The 20,311-nt window shown below is 39.5% G+C and overlaps 1 protein-coding gene across 6 annotated transcripts in view; it reads right to left on the reverse strand.

The window, feature by feature from the left end:
* Positions 1-2,743: 2,743 nt before the first annotated feature.
* ITGB8 (integrin subunit beta 8) overlaps positions 2,744-20,311 on the reverse strand; it is a 56,032-nt gene continuing 38,464 nt past the window's right edge. For 2 of the 6 annotated variants that reach the window (XM_087773586.1, XM_087773543.1), the window contains 5 exons: positions 19,769-19,994; positions 18,222-18,325; positions 16,935-17,098; positions 9,285-9,410; positions 2,744-2,866 (listed from right to left, as the gene is read on the reverse strand). In XM_087773586.1, coding sequence (XP_087629712.1) covers positions 2,789-2,866; positions 9,285-9,410; positions 16,935-17,098; positions 18,222-18,325; positions 19,769-19,994 — 698 coding nt within the window. In that variant the 3' untranslated portion in view covers positions 2,744-2,788. Of the gene's footprint in view, positions 2,867-3,740; positions 3,855-8,963; positions 9,411-11,453; positions 16,842-16,934; positions 17,099-18,221; positions 18,326-19,768; positions 19,995-20,311 lie in introns of those variants that run through there. The other 4 variants (XM_087773557.1, XM_087773551.1, XM_087773567.1 and 1 more) reach the window with 4 other exon arrangements.

Here is a 20,311-nt window from a genome sequence, read left to right on the forward strand (position 1 = left end):
GGTGTTTCAAGATGAACATGGCTGAGCTCAGCCCGTGGAGAAAATCACGTCTCGGGACAAGCCTGACGCAAGCTTCGCTGTCGTTATTCCACTGAAGACAGAATATGGCTTAACAGTAAGTTACTAAGAGTAAATTTTAACTTAGAGTTTGTAAATACACTTCAGGATCTTCTGGGCTGAAAATGTTGCAGTTATAAACAAGAAGTTGCTGTAGTGTAAAAGCAGTCCATCTGCGTTCTCTCCTGCGCTGCAAAGCCGAGGCACTTGTTGGGCATGAGGGAAGCGATGAGATGCTAAAGACGGGATACAGCATCTCTCCCCACTCCCCAGCCCTTCCCAGTGAGCCTTGTGAGGGGCCACCCGAGTAAAGCATGGGCATGTGTGTGTGTAATCTCATCCCCTCCTCTCCCTGCCCTCTGACCCTGCCTCCAAAGGCAAATCAGACCTGATTTCACACCCACCGCAAACACTGTGGCAGACGGACAAGGCCAGCACTGGTTCAGAACGGCTGTAAGGTTCAATTTTCAAGTTTTTATAGTCATATGTGAATAATTCTGCATAATCACTTACGCATATCTAGAAAAAGGGCATAGATGCCAGCTGTGTTTATTTTATAATATTTTATCTTGCTAGCTCTATGGATGCAGTCTGTACCTGGCCTTGGACGCTGCAGTCGGAACAGATCTCATGTACAAGTGAGGCATTCCTTGGGAAAGTCACAGGAGCTATCCTGTCTGTGGAGCCGGCCCAGGCAAGATAAGGCCTAAGCACATCTTGTCCTGTGTTGTCATTTTCTGATGCCTTGTGGCAGTCTCCACTTCTGCCCAATGTTGACACTTTATAGAAAATTTTCTACACTGGTACTCTATGCTTTGCTGACATATGATGGATGTCAGTCTGTTGTGAAGTTTCTCATACCCATGCAATATACTCCCTTTAAATTCCCTATAAATTATCAATACCCTTCACAGTATTTCTAAATTGCAGTGAACCAGGTTATGCTTTGCAACTTCATGGACATGGATGATGTTACCCTGGTGTAATGGACAAACTTCAGCTTAATGTGGGAAGGAGAAGATTGTGTGAAGGGACATTTTCCACAGGATATGTGAGAATGGACTATATGAGGAACATTTGGCATTTGTCTGATATGTCATATATATTCTACAAGCTTTTCAAATCCAACTCATGAGTGGGAAGAGAGCATGAATTACAGAACAATTGCATAATATTTGGTCTAATATTGCTGTGTGACACTTTTGGCCTGAAGCAATCTTGTGAATTTGTATTTCAGATTACCCATGGTCTTTCTCAAGAAATCTAATTAGACTTCAAAGATGTTCCAACTAAATTGAACTCTATAACTGTGGCAACAGGAATGACATCAGAACCTTTGGAAAGGAAAAAGATGAATACTGCAAGAAAAAAAATGTAGGAAAAAAGCTTTTAGGAGGCTATTGACCATGGGCCAAACCATGCCCTCAGCTATGTATATGCTATTCCCGTTGAAGCTAAGGGGATTTGTATATGCCTCAGAGCAGAATATGGTCCCTTGCTTTAGATGGCAAAACTCTTCCGTGGCCAGATGAGAAATACACATTCAAAAATCAACATATGCTATAAATTTCACCGTACTGATTTTCCTTATATAGCTATTTCTTCAATGAAGAAGATCTGTCTGCTTTGTAAAGGAGTTTGAAAATCACAGCTTTTCTTTCCCAGCAGGTTCTTAATAAACCATTGCTAGCAGTACTGCTTACCACTTGCATACAGCAAGCCTCTTGAAGTAAATGCAGGTAATACGGCAGGGAACAACAGTGTCTACTTGGGAGTTAACCAGGCTCCACATTTATCACAGACTCACAGACCTATTCAGGTTGGAAGGGACCTTGTGAGGTCTCTAGTCCAACCTCCTGTTCAAAGGAGAGTCAACACTACATCAGATGGGTTTGCTCAGGACTTTGTCCAGCTGGGTTTTGAAAACACTGAAGGACAGAGACCCCACAGCTTCTCTGAGTAACCTCTTTTGATACTTAATTACCCTCAGAATGAACATTTTTCATTATATCCAGTCTAAGTTTCCTGTTTCAACTTACATCCATTATCTCACCATGGACCTTGGTGAAGAGGCTGGCTCCATCTTCTTGACAACCTCCCCATAGGACCTGGCAGGCTGCTCTTTGGTCCCCTGAAGTCATCTCTTCTCCAGGCTGAACAAGCCTAGCTCCGTCAGCCTCTTCTCAGTGGGCAAGTCCTGCAACCCCAACTGTCTCAGTGGCCCCCCGCTGAACTTGCTCAAGGTTCTCAATGTCTTTCTTGTACTGAGACCCCAAAAGTGGATGCAATATCTAGATGTGGTCTAATGAGTGCTAAGTAAAGGGGGACAATCGCTTCCATCATTTTACTTGCTATGCTCCTGTTAATACAGCCCAGAAGGCTGTTGGCTTGCTTTGTTGCCAGGGCTCCCTGCTGTCTCACATTCAGCTTGTGTCCACCGAAACTCTCAGATGCTTTCCAGCAGAGCTGCTCCCCAACCAGGCAGACCTTGGCCTGGATCAGTGCAAGGGGTTAGTCTGCCCCAGGTGCAGGGACTTGGCATTTGCCCTTGCTGAATTTCATGAGGCTCCTGTTGGCCCATTCCTCCAGCCTGTCAAGATGTCTACCTTAATCCAAATACTCACCCCATGTGGAAAAGCCTTAGAGATTCACACTGTGGAAAATATCTTAATGGATTTCCGCCGTGCTGACTCTTACTTGCAGAGTTATCCCAGTAGTCTTTTCTTGTTTTTTAATTTTCCACTTCTTGGGATTCAACAAATGAAGGAGTGCATTTTGGCCTGTGCTGTGCCAAAAGTTGTAGGAATCTCTGCCAAAATTTTTAAGTTCAGAACTTTAGACTTTGAACAAAGCCTAGGAGTGAAATAATGATTTCCCACCCCCAAAAGACCATTTTAAGGTGACAGTCACTATAGTAGAGGACATGATAATCCTTGTTTTAACTGTTTTCAGAGGCACTCTTGTTTCTGTCTCATTTTAATTTTTGTTTTAGAAACAATCCTTCCCATTGCTATAGTTGCAATTAATTAATTAAAAATTCATCTTATAATTCAGGGAGGCTCACTTACCAAATGATCTGGTTATCAGATAATATAATTTACAGCAGTACAGTTTAGGGCCCATATATAAAAACTCCATCTTCTATGTGATGCAGGCATAATCGCTGAACTCTGGCCCCTAAACCTTGAAACCTTCTCAGACTTCTAGACCCTTTCTTTAAGATCTACCAAGTTTGAATCTAAGTTACCCAATCACAGATTAAGGTTGTTTGTTTTTTTTTTGTTCTCCCCCTCCCCCAAGAATACTTTTGCAGAAGTTCTGAAGATAAGAAGGGATAGATCCCAAAGGATTCAGAATCAATGCACAGGAAAACAGGCTTAGATGCTGAAGGAGCTGTGCTATGAAGCATGGGGAATGGACAGAGAAATTTAGCCAGGAGGTAGCAGGTTTGCTGAGCAATTGTTGTGACGTTATAGGTACCTTCCCTATTGTGGGAAGTTGTGGACTGGCTAGTAGGTAGAAAAGCTAACAAGCAGTAATAAGCTGAGCTAGGAGCTAAAGAACTTAGTTCTGTTACAGGAAAATTAAAAGTATTGCAATCCTTTCAGTTGTAAATCTTACCATCTCCTTAAATAAAATTTGTTTCCACATCTGTCTTACCTCTCTGCAGGTTGTAGGACTAATTCAGTATCCCATTTAAGAAATTTTCTCCTTTCAAGAACCCTCTGTGTAGAGCCAAGGTGCTAATTAGCCAATCAAGTAGCCAACCAAGGGCATTCAAGGACAGCAAGCCAGTCCTGGAAGAGTTTGGAGGGGGGTGAGTCAGAGGAGGCCAGCCAGCCACAGGTATAAAGCCAGAGGCAAGGCAAGGCTGCCTTCCTCTGTTAAGGCCAGCCCTAGCACGGAGTGAGTAAGAGTCTAGAATTAAGTGGCTGGACAAGATTTTTTTGCTCTTGTAGGGTGATAGGAGCAGAGGAAGTTGGTGGCTTTCTGTTTTTTGTGCTATGGGAAGTTAATGGAAGAAGAAGCAGCTGGCAAAAGAGACTGCTTTGGGAATCCTTCTTGCACTTATTCAGAAAGGTGAAAGGAAGGAAGAACACTAGAAGTACTTTTCCTGCAGGGACAGAGGGAGACTTATATGAGTGCTTCCCCTGTGGGGAAGCCGGCATATGTGTGTGTGGATATCAGGGTACGATAGCTCACCCAGAGGAAAGTGGGCTAATGGACATGTTAATTAAGGACACATTGAGATTGCTGAAAAGTTTAGTCTTCAAAAAAGCAGTTGACTTCTGGTGAGACCTAGGCTGACAGAGGAGATATCCAGGAATGTCGTACTGGCAAGTGAAAGGAAACATGACTATAGTAACAGGTTTCTCTTAGCTGGATTGTATATATGTGCCCTTTCTTAGTGCAAGTGCCCTTCTGGTATTAGGATGTCCAGCAGGAAGGGAAGAGGGCGAAGATGCTCTCATCCAGCAAACAGATGTACAGGGGTTCAGACATACAGACAAACACACAATTTGCCTACTTAGTGCAACGCTGGTAAACCTCAGAGGCAGGGGATTGCAGCCGGTAGTATTCAGGTGAGCGTCAGCCACATAAAGAAGAGGGAAGGTAGGAAATTCTGGAGGCAAAAAATTGAAAAAAGCTGAAGACCAGGACTTTGGTGGGAACTTTCTCTGACACATTGACTGTACCCTGTGCAGGACTGGAGAGAGAAGTAGAAAGGCAGAGCTGTAATGCTAGAAGGGTGGTATCTGGGGGAGATTTCTGCTTCACTAGGAATGGTTCTACTTGCAGACTAAGCAGAAGCTATGATGAAGAGAGGAAGGTTCTGCTTGAACACAGGGGAACCAAACTGCTAGCATTCACATTCAAGAAAGCTGCGAGTGATCAGCTTTCTTTCATTCAGTGGTTTCAGAGCTAAACATGGTAGGACAGTAATTCAGTATAAGACCTCTGTTAAGGAGAAAGACATGAAAATTCTGTATCAAGTGAAGTCATACAAATGTTAGGAAGCATTATAAAAGGAATAAAAAAAGACTCACATCAGTATGTGTTATCAGTAAATAGGTGGTTCGTCTACATTCTGAATCTTGAAAATAGCTCTCTTCCCCTCATCCATAAGGAAGGAAAGAAGGATGCCAGTGATTGATAGGAAAGGATCAGAAAAGGGCAGTAAAGATGATCAAAGATAAGGAAAGGCTTCAGGATAAATAATGACCATGTATGCTTGGACTCTGCAGTCTGGGAAAGGTGACTTGGGGAGACATGACAAGTTCTATAGAAGAGAGTGGCTGATGCTCAGTGTCCACTCTGCTTGAATGCAGGAGCTATGGGCCACCAAGCAAAGTGTTGGGTTCAAACCAAAAGGAAGCAGTCCCTCATGCAGCAGTTCCAACCTTGGTGCATTTTTTTTTTAAAGTAAGTTCAATGGCGCATACCTGAAAGTGAGGGTTACTGATTAAACAAACTAATCAGATGTAGGTAATTCCCTAAGCTGAAAAATGATTGGAGGCTGGGGGAAACTCAGGGAAGTAATATACACTTGGAGTGTGCTTACACTTCCCCTGGCAGCTCGTTTCCACTATTGGAGACAGCTACACTGGGCTAGATGGACTCTAGGTCTGAAAAAATCTGGCTGTTCTCATGGGGACTGGTATAAAAAGTAAGTACTCTTGTCAGAACATGGTTCTGGTGCTGTGAGAGCACTTGTCACTTCTGTATCCCTAAGGTAAGGAAGGCACAGTGCCACTCACCTTCCTTGTGAATACCATAAATGAAATCCTGTTTTAATGCCTTGTAGGGAGGCACCCCGGGTAAGTGAAGTATCTGAAAAATATCACTCCAAGGGACATCTCAAAAGATTCTCATTTAAAAAAAAATCAGATTCTTCAAGCAAGTCCCTCATACAATAATCCTTAGAATTAGCAAGATTTTGGGTATATGATACTGGTGACTTCAGGAGTAGCCATGTATAAATTGACTATAAATTTTATATCCAATACAACTGCAATAACCCAGGTGTTGTAATCATAGCAAAATTATAATACTGTCTTCTTTGCCAAAGCTTGCTCAAGAGCAACAGTTCCCTTATCTCACTGGTTCGAAGGACATTGCAGACTTCACTTTGTTGGCAAGCACCTGCATTGGTCTAGAGAAGCAGTAGTAACTGGGTACTGACCAAGTAGGGAGTAAAATTTGGCAAGGTAAAAGCACTTGAATTCCATATGAACTAGGTCACCAAATGTATCAAATAGCTTAAATGATAGCAATTAAACTCAGTAACACACTTTCCTTCAAGACATTTCAAGTGATGTTGACAGCCATTTATTTTCCTGGGTAGCACAGGAATTTACAATGAATTATATATTGCATAATTTTCAGGTAGTTCAAATCCAAACTATTTTTTCAGTGAGTGGAAAGGGGATAAATAGAAAATGTAAAAATACTTTATAATAGTTGCTTGCATAAATTCTTTGTGATCCAGGAAGGAATATCAGCTAAGACAATAAATAAAGCTGCTTATGTTTTGGCTTGCCAAACAGGCCCTGTAAGATATTTTTTTCAAAGAAGGAATATAACACGTTACATTAACATTCCTAGTCAGTTATATATCTGATCTCAAAGGGGATCTTATGGACTTGATATTCAAAGATGCTCAGCATGTTCACTCCTAACACGGTCTTTAGCTGAACCGCAAGGGCCCAGCAATTTTGCAGAATTGAACCTTGGACAAAATTGTTGAAACCAAAGTTATCTTTTTTTTTTTTTCCCCCCTGAAAATTAATCTACTTGGTTTTCATTTTAGACAGCATGAAACACTCTCAGTCTGTCATATGACAAGAAATATTCCTTCTGAGAATGCCACTTTTTTTGGTTTGCAAGATGATCTGACACATTATCTTTTCTTTCTTTTGACCTAATGATTCTTTCCTTTTTAAAAAGCAAGACCTCACTTTCAAAGGCATGAGGAATAAATTGGCTAAAGAAATATTCATTTATTATTTTTAACATCGTGATTAGATTTGTGAACCAGGAATCCTTGTGTAAGGTGCTGTGTCTGTCTTCCATGGTTTAGGTTTAATGTGCAAGGCAGCAGCCAAAAAAGATAAAAGCACAAAGACTGAAGGAGATGAACATTGGGGAATGCTTCAAGTTGTGGTTTCAACATAGCAGCCTAGCCACTAACAGAAACTGGGATATGTATAGGAATTTTTAAAGGAAGATCCTGCTAAGCATGAGAAGTTATGGGAGGAATCCCATTTTAAATATGTACAAAAAAAGGTATGTGAGACTGTATATACAGTACATGTATTTATACAGTACACGTATTTATATAGTACATGTATTTATATAGTTTGGTCTGACAGGCTATTTAGCAAGCAGAGATGGACTTCTTGATGATGAAGAAAAGTTAATTTGGATGGAATATGCAGACACGCACACATAAAGTTATACATGAAGAAATATTTACAAATAATAAAAATTGTCAGCAGAACAGTGGTACTGGAAGGGAAATGTGTCTCTGGGTTCAGAAGCTGTGAGGATATCAGATTTAAAGGTTACAGCAGGAGAATCCCTGAGGGTATCTGAGGACTGGCTAGTTCACCAAGACAGAGCCCTGACTTCTTAACATTGGAAAGGAGCAAAGAAATGTGACTGCATCTGACCAGGTTTTGAGATGCTCTGTTTAGCTTTGCACTACAGACTTGAACTTGTTCCTGTCTGCCTCCAAAATAAAAAAGCTCTCTTCATCAGCTGTTCGCTGATGAAGCACTCTGATTCAGTGTCTGCAATTTTCAAAGAAGGCACAGTGAGGAAAATTTTCTCTGATAGCCCAATTTAGATATGGAGAGATGCACAAGAAGCTGAGAAAGATGGGAAGTATTTATTTTTGCTGGCTTTTTTTTTTTTTTTTTTTTTTTTTTTTTTGCACAGGAGCCTGGCCGCAGCTGCAGGACGATGCAAGGACAGAAGCCAAACCACAAGCTGTACTCCTTAAACACTGCTGAAGACAAAGATAATCTAGGTAGAGAGCACCACGTCTAAGTTGTAGAAGCCTTTACAATTCTTGCTTTGTCTAAAGCAGAGTAAAGTGAAGGTGTGTCTAAAAACTCTGTGGAAAACTTATCCACTGACATGTCCCCCGTCTCCTCAGCAGTTCAGCCTCGGTGATGCTTTCAGAATGGATGTGTTAAGGTTATGGTCAAAGGCTAAAGAGGCAGAAGGGGGTTTGTGGGACAGGCTGCTTCTGTGAGCAGCTTTGAGAGCAGAGGAACCCCACTCAGGAACAGGTCCTGGGCTCTCCAGATTGCCGAGGCATAAACAAGAGGCTTAGGATGAGGCTTAGGGCCCCAAAAGGGGGACTTGGCTTCTTTCAGCTGCAAAGCTGAAAGAAATACATCACATGTACTGATTTCAATAAGCATATGTGACATAACTTGGCAATATTATGCTTTTGTGGTTAATCATTTAGTTTTATCAGCTTGCATACAGTTCATCTTTATTAAACAGTAACTGTCCTTCATGAATCATGCAGTTCAAGGCCAAGAAAATAATCAGAGGCCATATTATGTTCTGGGCTGAGTAGATGATAGAACGGTTTGCAAAAAGGAAGACACTGCTTTCTGCCACCCACCACTGTTTCCCTGGGATGAGGGGCCAGAAGATGATAATATCAGGGCCTCTTTAGTGCTAATAAATCAGACTGGCAGCTTATGTCTAGGTAGCATGAATTCTGTACAGTCCAACCCAGCTTGAACCATCCCAAGACTCCCAAGCAGAAGTTGAGCAGCCAGAAGCCCCAGCACCACACTGACAGTACCTGTGCTCTAAACACAGCTTCAGACCACTTTGGTTTCTGTAAAACTAGACTTTTTATTTAATTCATACAATACATTTAAACGGTTTGGTTTTAAACCCAGGGTAGCAGGAATGTATTTCCAAGGTTCTTGTCTTTGTTGTAGACCTGAAAGCAGAAGAAACCACCCACTTTTCAGGTCAACTCCTTACTAGTTAAAATCAGTCTGTTAACAAAGTTTTTATTCTTAATTCTAATCATTGCCTTTTGGTTGTCATCATGCACATTCAGATCTTTGCTCAAACCAACTGTCCCTAATGCCAAAGTGTTCTCCTCCCATCCTCTCTGTATATTGGATCAAACTCTGCACCTACCACAGAGGGAATCATGCAGGGAGAGAAATTCTGTAATAGCGTGCACCTACATGACTGGTGTCAAAAAAGTGGCTGAAATCAGGATCTCTTTCCTCCTCCGGCTTTAGAGGCTGTAACTTAGATTTCTTTCCTCTTTGGAGAGACTGAGCAGCAAGCCTTTTTCTTGTCAATGGTATCTGCAACAAAATAGCAGTTGCGTTACATTACAGCCAAATTAGGACACTGTTGTGCCCTCACTGACAACTTCGTGGATGTGAATAAAAATTGGCTAAATACAATGCCACTAGTGTCAAAACCCCTGTCTGTCATTATCTAGACATTTTAAGGTATATAGGCATGATTAAATCGCTGGATTTCAGGACATAGGATGAAAGACAGACCTCATGCAGATCACTTACCATCATTCCACAACATCTAGGGTGTGCAACACAGCTCGGTGCTGGGATCACTGTCTATGGGAGACTTAAGTGTTAACACTGACCTTATTAGTTTCAAGATTACTATCCAATGGCAAAATGAAGCCCTATGTCTGTAGCTCAAGTTATATGCTTAAGTTATATGTCTAAAATTCAGATCTAGGTTTATGTTTACTCTGAGTTGGTGACAACATTCATGTTCCCTCAATAAAGAGCTTTCAAGGAAAATGATTTCTTAGTTTGTAGGACTGGTTGCACGTGCTTGCTCTGTGTGTCAGCGAAGGCTGATGACTCCTGCCTCTGTGAAAGGAAATTTCTCAGCCTCAATCTCATCAGGCATATATTGGGATTATGTTCCTTGCTTTGATAGAAGAAGCAACAAAGATGAACAGACTGTTCTTGTGATATTCACTTATTTTTCTTTCTAGTTTTGCTGTACACCTTTTCCCAGATTTTTCTATTGTATTGTTAAGTCCTGGACACTAAGTGATGTGATGACTTGAGCATATATCAGTTGTCACTTGATTCTAGCTCGCTCTCTTATCCCCAGAGCAAAAACTGGATCATGTTAGAATCATAAACAGCTAGTTTTACCAGTGATGTCTGTCAGGTGTCTTAGCATCACAGCTGTCTCTTACTGAGGCATCAGGGTCTTACAGCACAAATTTTGAATGTCCTTACACACAGCATGTCTGAAGTCCTTTTAATGAGAAATTTCATGGCATTGTGCAAAGCAAATGCTATTATTGATTCTCTTCGAGAACAGAACGTGTGTCACCTTCCCAATTTAGTGATGCGTTTTCACCAGTACTCATAAAGCAACCTAAGCCTGCAGTGAGTGGCATAGATGAGGCACCTGCAGAGATATTTACCCATTCCCAGAAAAACAGCTCCTCTAGCACCCAACAAAGCAAAGCAGAGGAAAGGCTATTGTAATCACCTATCAATCTATAGTATATTTCTACAAGAAGTACCTTCTTGTCCCCTACAAAGTGCAAACACCTCCTGCTGCATTCATGTTTCAGTTGGGTTGGGCAAGGTAAACCAGCTGCACCTCCAAACTGCTAACTGCTATTGTGTTCCTTCCCACCTCCTCAAAGTTCATCCTGAACGCGCATTCATCCGTTTGCCTACGTCTGATAAACATGGTATTCTTTTTATTTTATCTCTCCTGACACAGTATTATTCCATTTTAAAATGACTGTAATCAGACTGTTGCAGACATTTGTGCACCTTAATGAAAGTGCTTTATATTTTTACAAGGAGGTGAGCATCTCTTCCTTATCACAGACATATTAAACATTAAAAATATGAAAAATCCATATGGATTAAATACTGATTTTATTTTTTAGAGAGCAAGTACAATGATGTTGCATTAAAATAATGCTATGTCATAGTTGTTACAGCTCTGATAGAAAAATAAACATCTCAATATACTACAGTGTCAACTCATTAATAAATATCAAAATAGAAGTTAGTAGTCAACTGAAATTAATAAACAGCTATAAAAGTACACTATTTTAAATAATAAAATATTCAGTATATTTCCAGACAAACAAAAGTAGTGATTTAAAAGTATCATTTAAAATGTAAAATGAACAGTAAGAAGTTATAAATTTATTTAAAACCTCTTCCCTTACTAACATTCTCTATGCATAAAATCTAGAGAAACATTATTTATCTGTAAATACTTTTTTACAAAAGGTAGTATATGTTAAATAGAAAGTTAAAAACTGTAATATTATTAATAGCTGTCACACCATTGCTAAATAAGACACTTTAAAGTAGCTTTATTTTTTGAAGCAGTAGTAGGTAAAAGTGAAGAAGATGTTAGCACAGTGAATTCATCCAACACTAATGCCTTCCCAAAAGAATCTTTCATCTTTCAACACCTCCGTTCAAAATATAATTGAAACACCCCAAACACAATATAGGTATCAGCATAAAATATTAAGATTTGGGTAGAAGCCATTATTTTAACAAATGCCAGACATTTTAATTTTTTTTTTAATAAGTAGGTACCATTTTTTTAAGAGTGTGTGCAGAAAAGGAAACAAAGAGAACATGCAATCCAGAGCAGCATTTCTAAAGCTTAAGAATCTGCTAATTTTAGGTTTTTTCTTTTTCTCCCTCCGCCCCAAAAGGCCAACCATTCTGAGCTGGCTTGCACTCAGTGAAACCCCAGTGATTTGGCTTGCTATAGAAATGCATCCACACTGGCTAATTTTAATCTTTTTTCCCTCTCCATGAATTTCAGTTCTCTGTAAGACCCATGAGATGTCTGTGCATCGGAGCAGTGTCAAGATCATAATTAAAAAGTAGTGTTCTTCTTAACTACTGCTCCATTTCTGCTCAGCAAATACATCTTTCCCCTCTCTTGCAAATGGACAGCCAGAACACTGGCACAACACTTCACTCATAGTCAGAGCAGAGCAAGCGTCACCCAGCACTGACTCAGCACAAATGCCTCTATGAGAAGCGTCCTTTCCTAGCTACAGCTTACATTCCTTAAGACTGGCTGGTGGAGATCCTGGGGCTGGTGTGAAGCTTTAATGGAGGTCTGCAGCATCCAGGTTTACAGTACGTACTGGCACAGGCAGTCTCTTGCTATGTTACATGCAAGCATTTTTTGATGAGTAAAGATGCAAAAAGCCTGCAGTGCTGAGGATAGTATGTGGCCAAGTGCCTAGGACAGAAACTGTACCACCTCTGCCAAGCCAATCTACTTTGAAGAGGTTTCCTGCCCTGACAAATGGATAAGTGTGGTCAGAGAGCACCATCTCTGTAGGGATGCTGTAGGTTCATTCCCAATTCTGGGAACTGTAGGACGCATTGTGCCTGCTGAGGACTCCATCCCTCTACCAGTCCCTGTGCAGGCAGCAGTACCCTTGCATCTCTCTGCCTTGGGCATAAGTAGGCCTTCTGGCTACTTTAGGAGTAAGGGTTGCTTGAAGCTGCTTCACACATTCACTCCCACAGTTTGCAACACATGTACATTGGAACAGGCTGCCAGGGAAGTTGTTGAGTCCCCATCCCTGGAGGTATTTGAAAGACATGTAGATGTGATGCTTAGGGACATGGTTTAGTGGTGGACTTGGCAGTGCTAGGTTAATGGTTGGACTTGAGATGATCTTAAAGGTCTTTTCCAACCTAAACGATTCTATGATTCTATATTTAGGTATGCACACTAAGCAGGAAACAAATATTATATATGATCACACTGGGAAAATAATTTTTTCCACTGCAGTCTGAAGAATACTTTACATGGCAGGTTTTCATGACACCAGAAAGAGGAAAAAATAAATCCAGTTGAAAATAATGGATAAAATGTAAACTATGCCTATACAAACGTCCTTCCTTTTTAAGATTCACTTTCAACATTCCTTGTGAACGTAAGGGAATTTCAGCTGGGCACAATGAAAATTCCTTGCATACCATGTGCACGTTTTCTGGATGAAACAGCTATTTTCCCACACACTTCTGTAGCAATGTTAGTAATGTACTCACGATACTTGGGAATAATCAATTCACAGTATTTCTTCATTTTACAGTCTTTAAAAGAAATCTGAAGTAAAATGCATGCTTTTTAATTGCATAAACATGTCATATCTGAAATGTTAGACAAATAACCAGTTAAAGGTAAAAAAAGTGATAATAGAATTTGAAAATTATACATATGAAATTTAACATTAACAGATCCGCTGTGAAAAGTCATGAACATGCTCTGTTTGTGGGAGCAAATCTAAAAACAACTGCCAGAACTAATGATGAGATGCAACAGTATCTGTCGGTATATTTTTGGGTATAGGCATGCAGTCGAATTATTTGACTTTTTTCATTTTTTGAAGAAGCTTAGTGTAAGAAGTTTTATTTAAGAAGTTTAGAACATTCTATTCTGAGGCTAGATATTTTTTCCCCTATTTTTAGGAGCATCTTTGATGCACAATACATTGAAAACTAATATGAACTAATTCATGTTTAATATCTCCCATATTAAGCACTATAGGAAGCAGAGTCCTCCTGCAATTGCTGAGGAAATTCCTTGTGAATTACAGGCTGCTTTCTCATTTAAGGTCATGTGCTGAGGGAACACAGCTCCCTAAATAGTGAGGCTTTTGTTGGGCTATTCATCTCTTGCAGCAGCTCTTCTGAAAAACATGGTCAAAGGCAGAGGGAAACAAGTACCAAGCAAAGCCAGAGTTTCTCATGGATTGATTCCATCCCTAGAAACAAAGCCTCCTCCCAAGGATCCTGCTCTGTATAAGCTCCCCATGGGCCTTCTAAAAGCCTTGACCTGTCACATTAGCAGCAGCTTATTCTTTTTCACTAGCCTCCTCCACAATACACCAAAACCATGAGGGAGATGCAAAAAAGCTTTTTTTTCTTTTTTTTTTTTTTCCCTTAAAAAACTTGGTTTTTATTTATTTTTTTTTTTAACCTCAGGACAGCAAGCAGCTTACAGTGCAATTTGTCCTGTGAGCCTGCTCTATGTGACCAGAGCATTTTAAACATTCAGGCAGGTGTCTGCTAAGGAAATACTGGCCGTGCCCCTTCACAGGCAGCACTGCAGAAGAAAAGTAGTAGCAGTGTGATGTGTGTGGAAGACGGGTATTACAGCTCAGATCTTTCTCCCACAAAGAACCCAGCTCCATTGTCCTCTACCCACGTAATTTAACTCCCTCTAACAGTGAAAAGTAATTGCTAAAGAAAAAACATTAGCTATCACTTCAGTAAATGCTTTCAGAGCCATTACGGGAAATACATCTGAGGAATCTTTTTTGCTTAAAAAAAAAAAATCACACTGTTTAAAGAACATAATCACATCTTTTGTTATATACTCAAGATACTCTCTGCTGAGCTTTTAAATTTAATTTGTTTTGTTAAATGAAACAGATACCCAGAGACTTTGTTTCCTACTCACTTAATACTAACAAATTGTGACAAGGCCAACAGCAGGTAAACCTTTATCGATCTTTTATCTTAATCCCACTGAAACCAATGGCTTGGAATCTGTTAATTTACACAGGAGGAAAATTGTTCTATGTGTTTTAAAAGAAAATGAAAGTTTAAGGTATACTTGATAGATTACAGAATTAATCTCTAATTAAGATATTACAGTGGAGCTATCACTGAAGTCAGGGTCAATGTAAGGAAACCCCCTTTTCTTTCAATGAGACACTTTTACCTGTATGGTAGAAAGCTCAGGGACTACTTTGAAGACTGCTTTAGAAACACTTAATAGTCGAGTTTCCAATTTTTTTTTAAAGAAGCCCTAGAATCTAAAGCTTTCACAGCAATGGAAAGCCTACTGTCTCTGTATTATTTTTCTCGATCCCCCACTTGATCCACGACCCAATAAATTCATTGTGCACACTCACATAACGCTTGTCAGTTCTTCTGCATCCTGCCTTCCTTTCACATGTATACTCCTCAGATTTCAGTGGGAATTTGCAGAAGAAATACAGAATAGGAAATATGAATATATACTAATTTCTAAAACCTGCATATAAAAAGGTCCTGCATTGTTTCTGTAACTCTTATCTATGACCAGTACAGACCAACATTTAGTTATCAGTAATTAATATTGCTAAAGTGATACACTGAATACTCTCTTCTGAGATTATTTTTTTTTTACCAGAAAGATTTTAGTGCATTAGAGGTTGATGAGATTTTCGTGGGGTTTTGGCAGCATAAAGTTAGTACATCAGAATGTTGGCTAACTCTTCCAACTAGCATATAACAATAACACATCTTCTACCACTATAGCCGGGTTCAGGGGTAAGAAAATGCTTCTGCTTGACCTTGTAGCTCAAATTCTGCTCTTAGATAAGGTCATACTGGTCCCGCTGTGTTTGGAAGTGTTTTGCCCATTTCTGAAGGCAGAATTTGATCCCACATTTATGAAGTCAATGAATGTGTTATCTTCAGAAAAAGCCTCCTGTTTGCCTCACCTTCTTCCAAATTGCAGGGTCTTTTCCACATCACAGTGGACACATTTCTCAATGCACAGTCACAAAAACTCAAGTGGTTATGAAAGGATTCACAAAATCTAATCCTGTCAACTAATTTACATAGGAAAAAAGAGCACGTGTGTAAAATCAGACTTATGTCTGACATCATACAAAGAACAAAGCCCTTATTTGGCAAAACACTGACATGTAGCTAGCAAACCAAACACAGCTCTGCTGTAATTTATCTGCTTGCAATGGAGTTGATGCTGCTGACTCCAAAGGTGAAGTCAGCCGGCAGTGATCATCATGTAGACTATGCTGTTAGACAGAGGAACTCTCTCGTTTTCTGTAGCCACTCAGTTTCCAAATACTTTAAAATTCATGTATAAATTTTTACGTTGAAACAAGTAAAAAAGCTAAAAATTATTCTTCATCAGATATAAATTATCTTTAAGTGACATCATAACGTATGAAAAACTACATATATAAAATTTATCTGTGTGTGTGCACACGCATGTGTGTGTACATACACACAGCTGTACATCCACACCAGTAACTAAACTCTCATTCAATCCAGTCATTTTTATTAAGTAATGAGGAGAAGCTAAGAGGCTAAAGCAGACAAATCAGTGGAATTTAGTCAACTGAGAAGACTATAAAAGTACCATTTACTCTATTTAAGAGCATTTGAATAGTTTTATCTATTGCTATAATATACAGCAATGTTAATATTTCAGTCACAGCTTTTGTCCATTCCCATAGAGCACATCAGTACTAGCTACATGTAGAGTGAGATCAGTGCTTTGTCAGACCGGTTCATATCTACATTCTACGCCATAACTAAATAAATTAGAATATGCTAAAGTGCTACATCAACACTAATGTTCCTGAACAGTAGTAACGCACATTTCTCTTTCAAAAATAAAAAAATACAGCAGCTATAGTTTCAAACATAGTCACATTATGTGAATATGCTTACATGTCACTTTGTTACAGTATTCAACAAAACGCACGACACAAAACCATATGGCAACAGTCAAGACTGTCTGACAGAGTACAAAAGGTAACTTTTTAAAAGTCGAGCATGACAGAAATAGACATTTGCAGAAAACTGTCTTCAGAATTCACACTTGAAAGTTTCGTTTAATCGTAACTTGCTGATGTCGATATTTATTTCCTCTGGTTTGTCACGTCTGTATGTTACTGTTCTTGTACAAACAGTAGGCAAAAACATCTTATCCTTGAAGGAGAAGATACAATTTTTATCAACAATTAGCTAACTTTTATGTGCAAGAAAAAGATTACTGAATATGATGGCTCTGAAATCAATTACCTTCTTTGTTGCAGATACTCTGTAATCAGCTGAAGATTTAACTTTATTGCTACTCCCCTGCAGAATTATCTGCCTGATGATAAGGACAACAAGCAACCCGATCAGAAAGGTAACTATAAAGATTATGGAAAAGACTCTAAAGTAGCTTCGTCCAGAGAAACATTCTGCAACGAAAGGAAAACACAAGTGTAAAGCCTAATGTATGGAACAGGCATGTCCCTCAAACACGGTTAAATCTACCACTGCATAGTAATGTCACATAAATGTAACACGAGCCTGATAAAAGTTAAGGGAAAATAAGGAAGTTAAGGGGAAAATTTGCCATATGCAAGCTTTTAAAGCAGGGCATATCACAAAAGGTAATTCCCATTAAGATCCACTGTAGAAAAATGGTGAAACTATTATTCCTTTAATCTACAGAACTAAGACTCAGGCTTCATTGTGTTAGCCACTGTAAATTCTCTGTAAGCTGGTGAGTTTATAGCTGAAATAGAGAGGATGAATAGTTAGAGATGTATGGGGCCAAGACAGTTTAATCTTCACAAGATTACAATGCAGATCATTGGCAAAATATGAAAGAAAATGTGGTTCCTTGAATCTTTGTCCAGTGCTCTCCTCACTGGTAAACCTCTCTCACACAGCAAGCTTTCCTTTAATTAATACTAAAGTTATGAGAAAAGTATTCGCAGTTAGTTTTCTCATTTATGAACAACTGTAAGATAAAAAGACGTACAAAAATGTGAAGTGACAAAAGATAATAATTTACCTGCATTTTTGTTGCAGTGTGGACTGATTAAGCTTTATGAGATTTTATTTTAAAAAATGTTTATTCTTCCATAGCCCTCATAACTGTGCAGTTTTTTATACTTGAAAGGAATACTTAAACATCACTGAGCGTGAGGTAAGCATTCTACTTCATTCTTCCTCGTTTCTGGTAATATCAAATAATGTAAGCATATCCAAAGTAATAAAACATACGGATGCCATAACAGATTTTTAGATATATTTCTTTAAGCATTGCTCAGGAAGGATTCATTATTATTAGATGTGACTTCTCAAGGAGCTGGGAAATCTGATTTAGCAATGCTTGCCAATCACATTTCCTGTTATTATTTATCTTCTACTTTTCCTGAAGCTATGAGTGATTTTTCTCTTCTTCCTGCTTTCTTTCTTTGTTATTGTAATCATATGACACACTTTTGAAAGACGTTGTAACAGTGGTGATTTCAACATTAATCCCAACCAATTTTCATCTCTTATTAAAATTACCTAGAAAATGTCACGTACCTGAAGTTTGGTCAATATAATGCAGCAGGTAAGCGCATGAGGTTGTGCACTGGTCAAGTTTAGCTTGAGATGCATTGTTAGAATGATGGCACTGAACACAGTTCCTGTAAAATAAAAATGTAATTAAAAACCTATGTCTTTCTCTGCACTCCCCTTAAAGAGATTGTATAAACAGGCTGACGTATTGCTTGCACATAATGCTTTCCTGTTGTTAGTAAAAACATTGCGACATTTATTTTTTTTCTGTAATGTGATGCTCTCTCAGCATTTTATCCCTGTGATGCTTCTCAGAACCAACTAGCCAGAAGTCGTAAAGTAAAACATGTCTTTGGCTTCGAGCCACCTTCATCCGGCCCCTGTTCTGCATTTTGCGAAGTGTACTTTTCAGGGGTGTAGCTAAGGGTCCAGCACCCTTTCTTCAGCTGTCAGCCTCTAGTTCAGGCCTAGTCTTTCTTAACTATCAGTCTTATTGGGATACACGCTGGGACTGAAGGGAAGAGATAGGTGTAGGAAACACAGCTTTGTTAATAATTTTTTGGGTGTTACATTAAGACAAAGCCACATAAGGTCCCACTGCTGGGCAGTTCAGAGGGTCAGCAGCACAGCGGGAGGCAGCGCTGTCAGTCTTGCCATCTTCACTTTATAGCCTTGCAGAAGATGGACATCACAAGTGATCCTGAAAAAGCCCTGACTGAATTTTTAATGAAGCTATGCCATCTTCTGAATTTATCAAAGGCATGCATTTCACAGTGACTTTGAACAAGTGTAAGCCAGCAAGGCTAACTGCATTTTATCTAGTGAAGTCTTAGCAGTCACCTTTTCAGATATAGCCCAGCTTGTCTCTCCAGTAGATTCACCAGATGAGCTATAATTCAAATGAATACAAATAAACAACAATTCTGTTTTGATGACAATTCCCTTCTAACTAAAGGCTGATCTCTCACCCTCTCGGCCACAGTGGGATGCAGAAGATTACATGTGCTGACAGGAGGGCGTAGAAGAGCCGTGCCCAAAGACAGGACTTCACTGACTGTTTAAGCCAGCACCAGCCAGTGTGCCACTGACAGCTTGGTCTAGCTTCTCTCCTCCTTGGGGTGCTTATTTCGACCTCCACACTATCCCTTCCTTTACAAGGGTAAGTAAAAATGACAGGCTTTAAAACTAGCACAGTAAAGACTAAGTGGTTTAAAACTGAGTAAACTAAACCTCCAAATTCATGGGCTTTATTTCCAACCTGGAAGATTTCATATGAAGAACCATCTTTTAATAAATATATGAAAAAAAAGATACTCTAGGACACACCTCCTGTGACTTCAGAAAGCTGAAAGCTGGACACAGACTGGTGAACACAGATATGGACATGCAGTTCTCTTAATTGACAGTGTGAACCCCTCAGTTACATAGAGAAAAGTCTCAAGTAGGAATTGTTTCAATTTCCTACAGTCTAAATATCTAAGAAATACAGCACACATCTAGCCAAGCAGTAATATTTCTCCTTGTTTCAACACTACAGAGTTAAAAAGTCAAGTCTAGCATAAGAAACGTACCAGTTTTCTTCACAGGCTTTGTTACAAGTAGGGCAATATTCACACAAACGGCCAAAGCTTCTTGGATCTGTGCACTCACACTTTCCACATACACATTTTCCTCTTCCACTGCACATCTGGCCCTTTGAATTCAGGCAGTGCTTTGCTGATTGTAACGAGCAATGGCAACGGTCACCTTCCCAGCCAGCAAAGCATTTGCATTTTCCAGCTTCACATTCACCATTACCTGCAACATCAGAGAGCCGTGAGTCATACGGTTTTATGAAAACATAGGAAGTCAATTTTTATATGCATATGTTTGTATTGCTGGTGCTTTACATTAAACAGAGATAATTTAGACCTTCACTTCCTAATTAGTTTTTAAGTTAACAATTTGGGCTGAAATTACCAGCGTGATACATATTTCTGGCTGCTGTTTGTTGTTAAGTTGAGCAAAAGTTGCTACCTTGATGTCATCCTAAAACGTTTTACTAGAATTTTCCCTGTTGCCTTGGATCAAAGCAGCAGTGATTAAAAATTACACAACAACCAGGAAAACAGTCT

This window comes from Nipponia nippon, unplaced genomic scaffold, assembly GCF_047370975.1.
Source record: "Nipponia nippon isolate SJK-2023a ecotype South Korea unplaced genomic scaffold, ASM4737097v1 scaffold_1, whole genome shotgun sequence".
Taxonomy (NCBI): Eukaryota; Metazoa; Chordata; class Aves; order Pelecaniformes; family Threskiornithidae; genus Nipponia; species Nipponia nippon.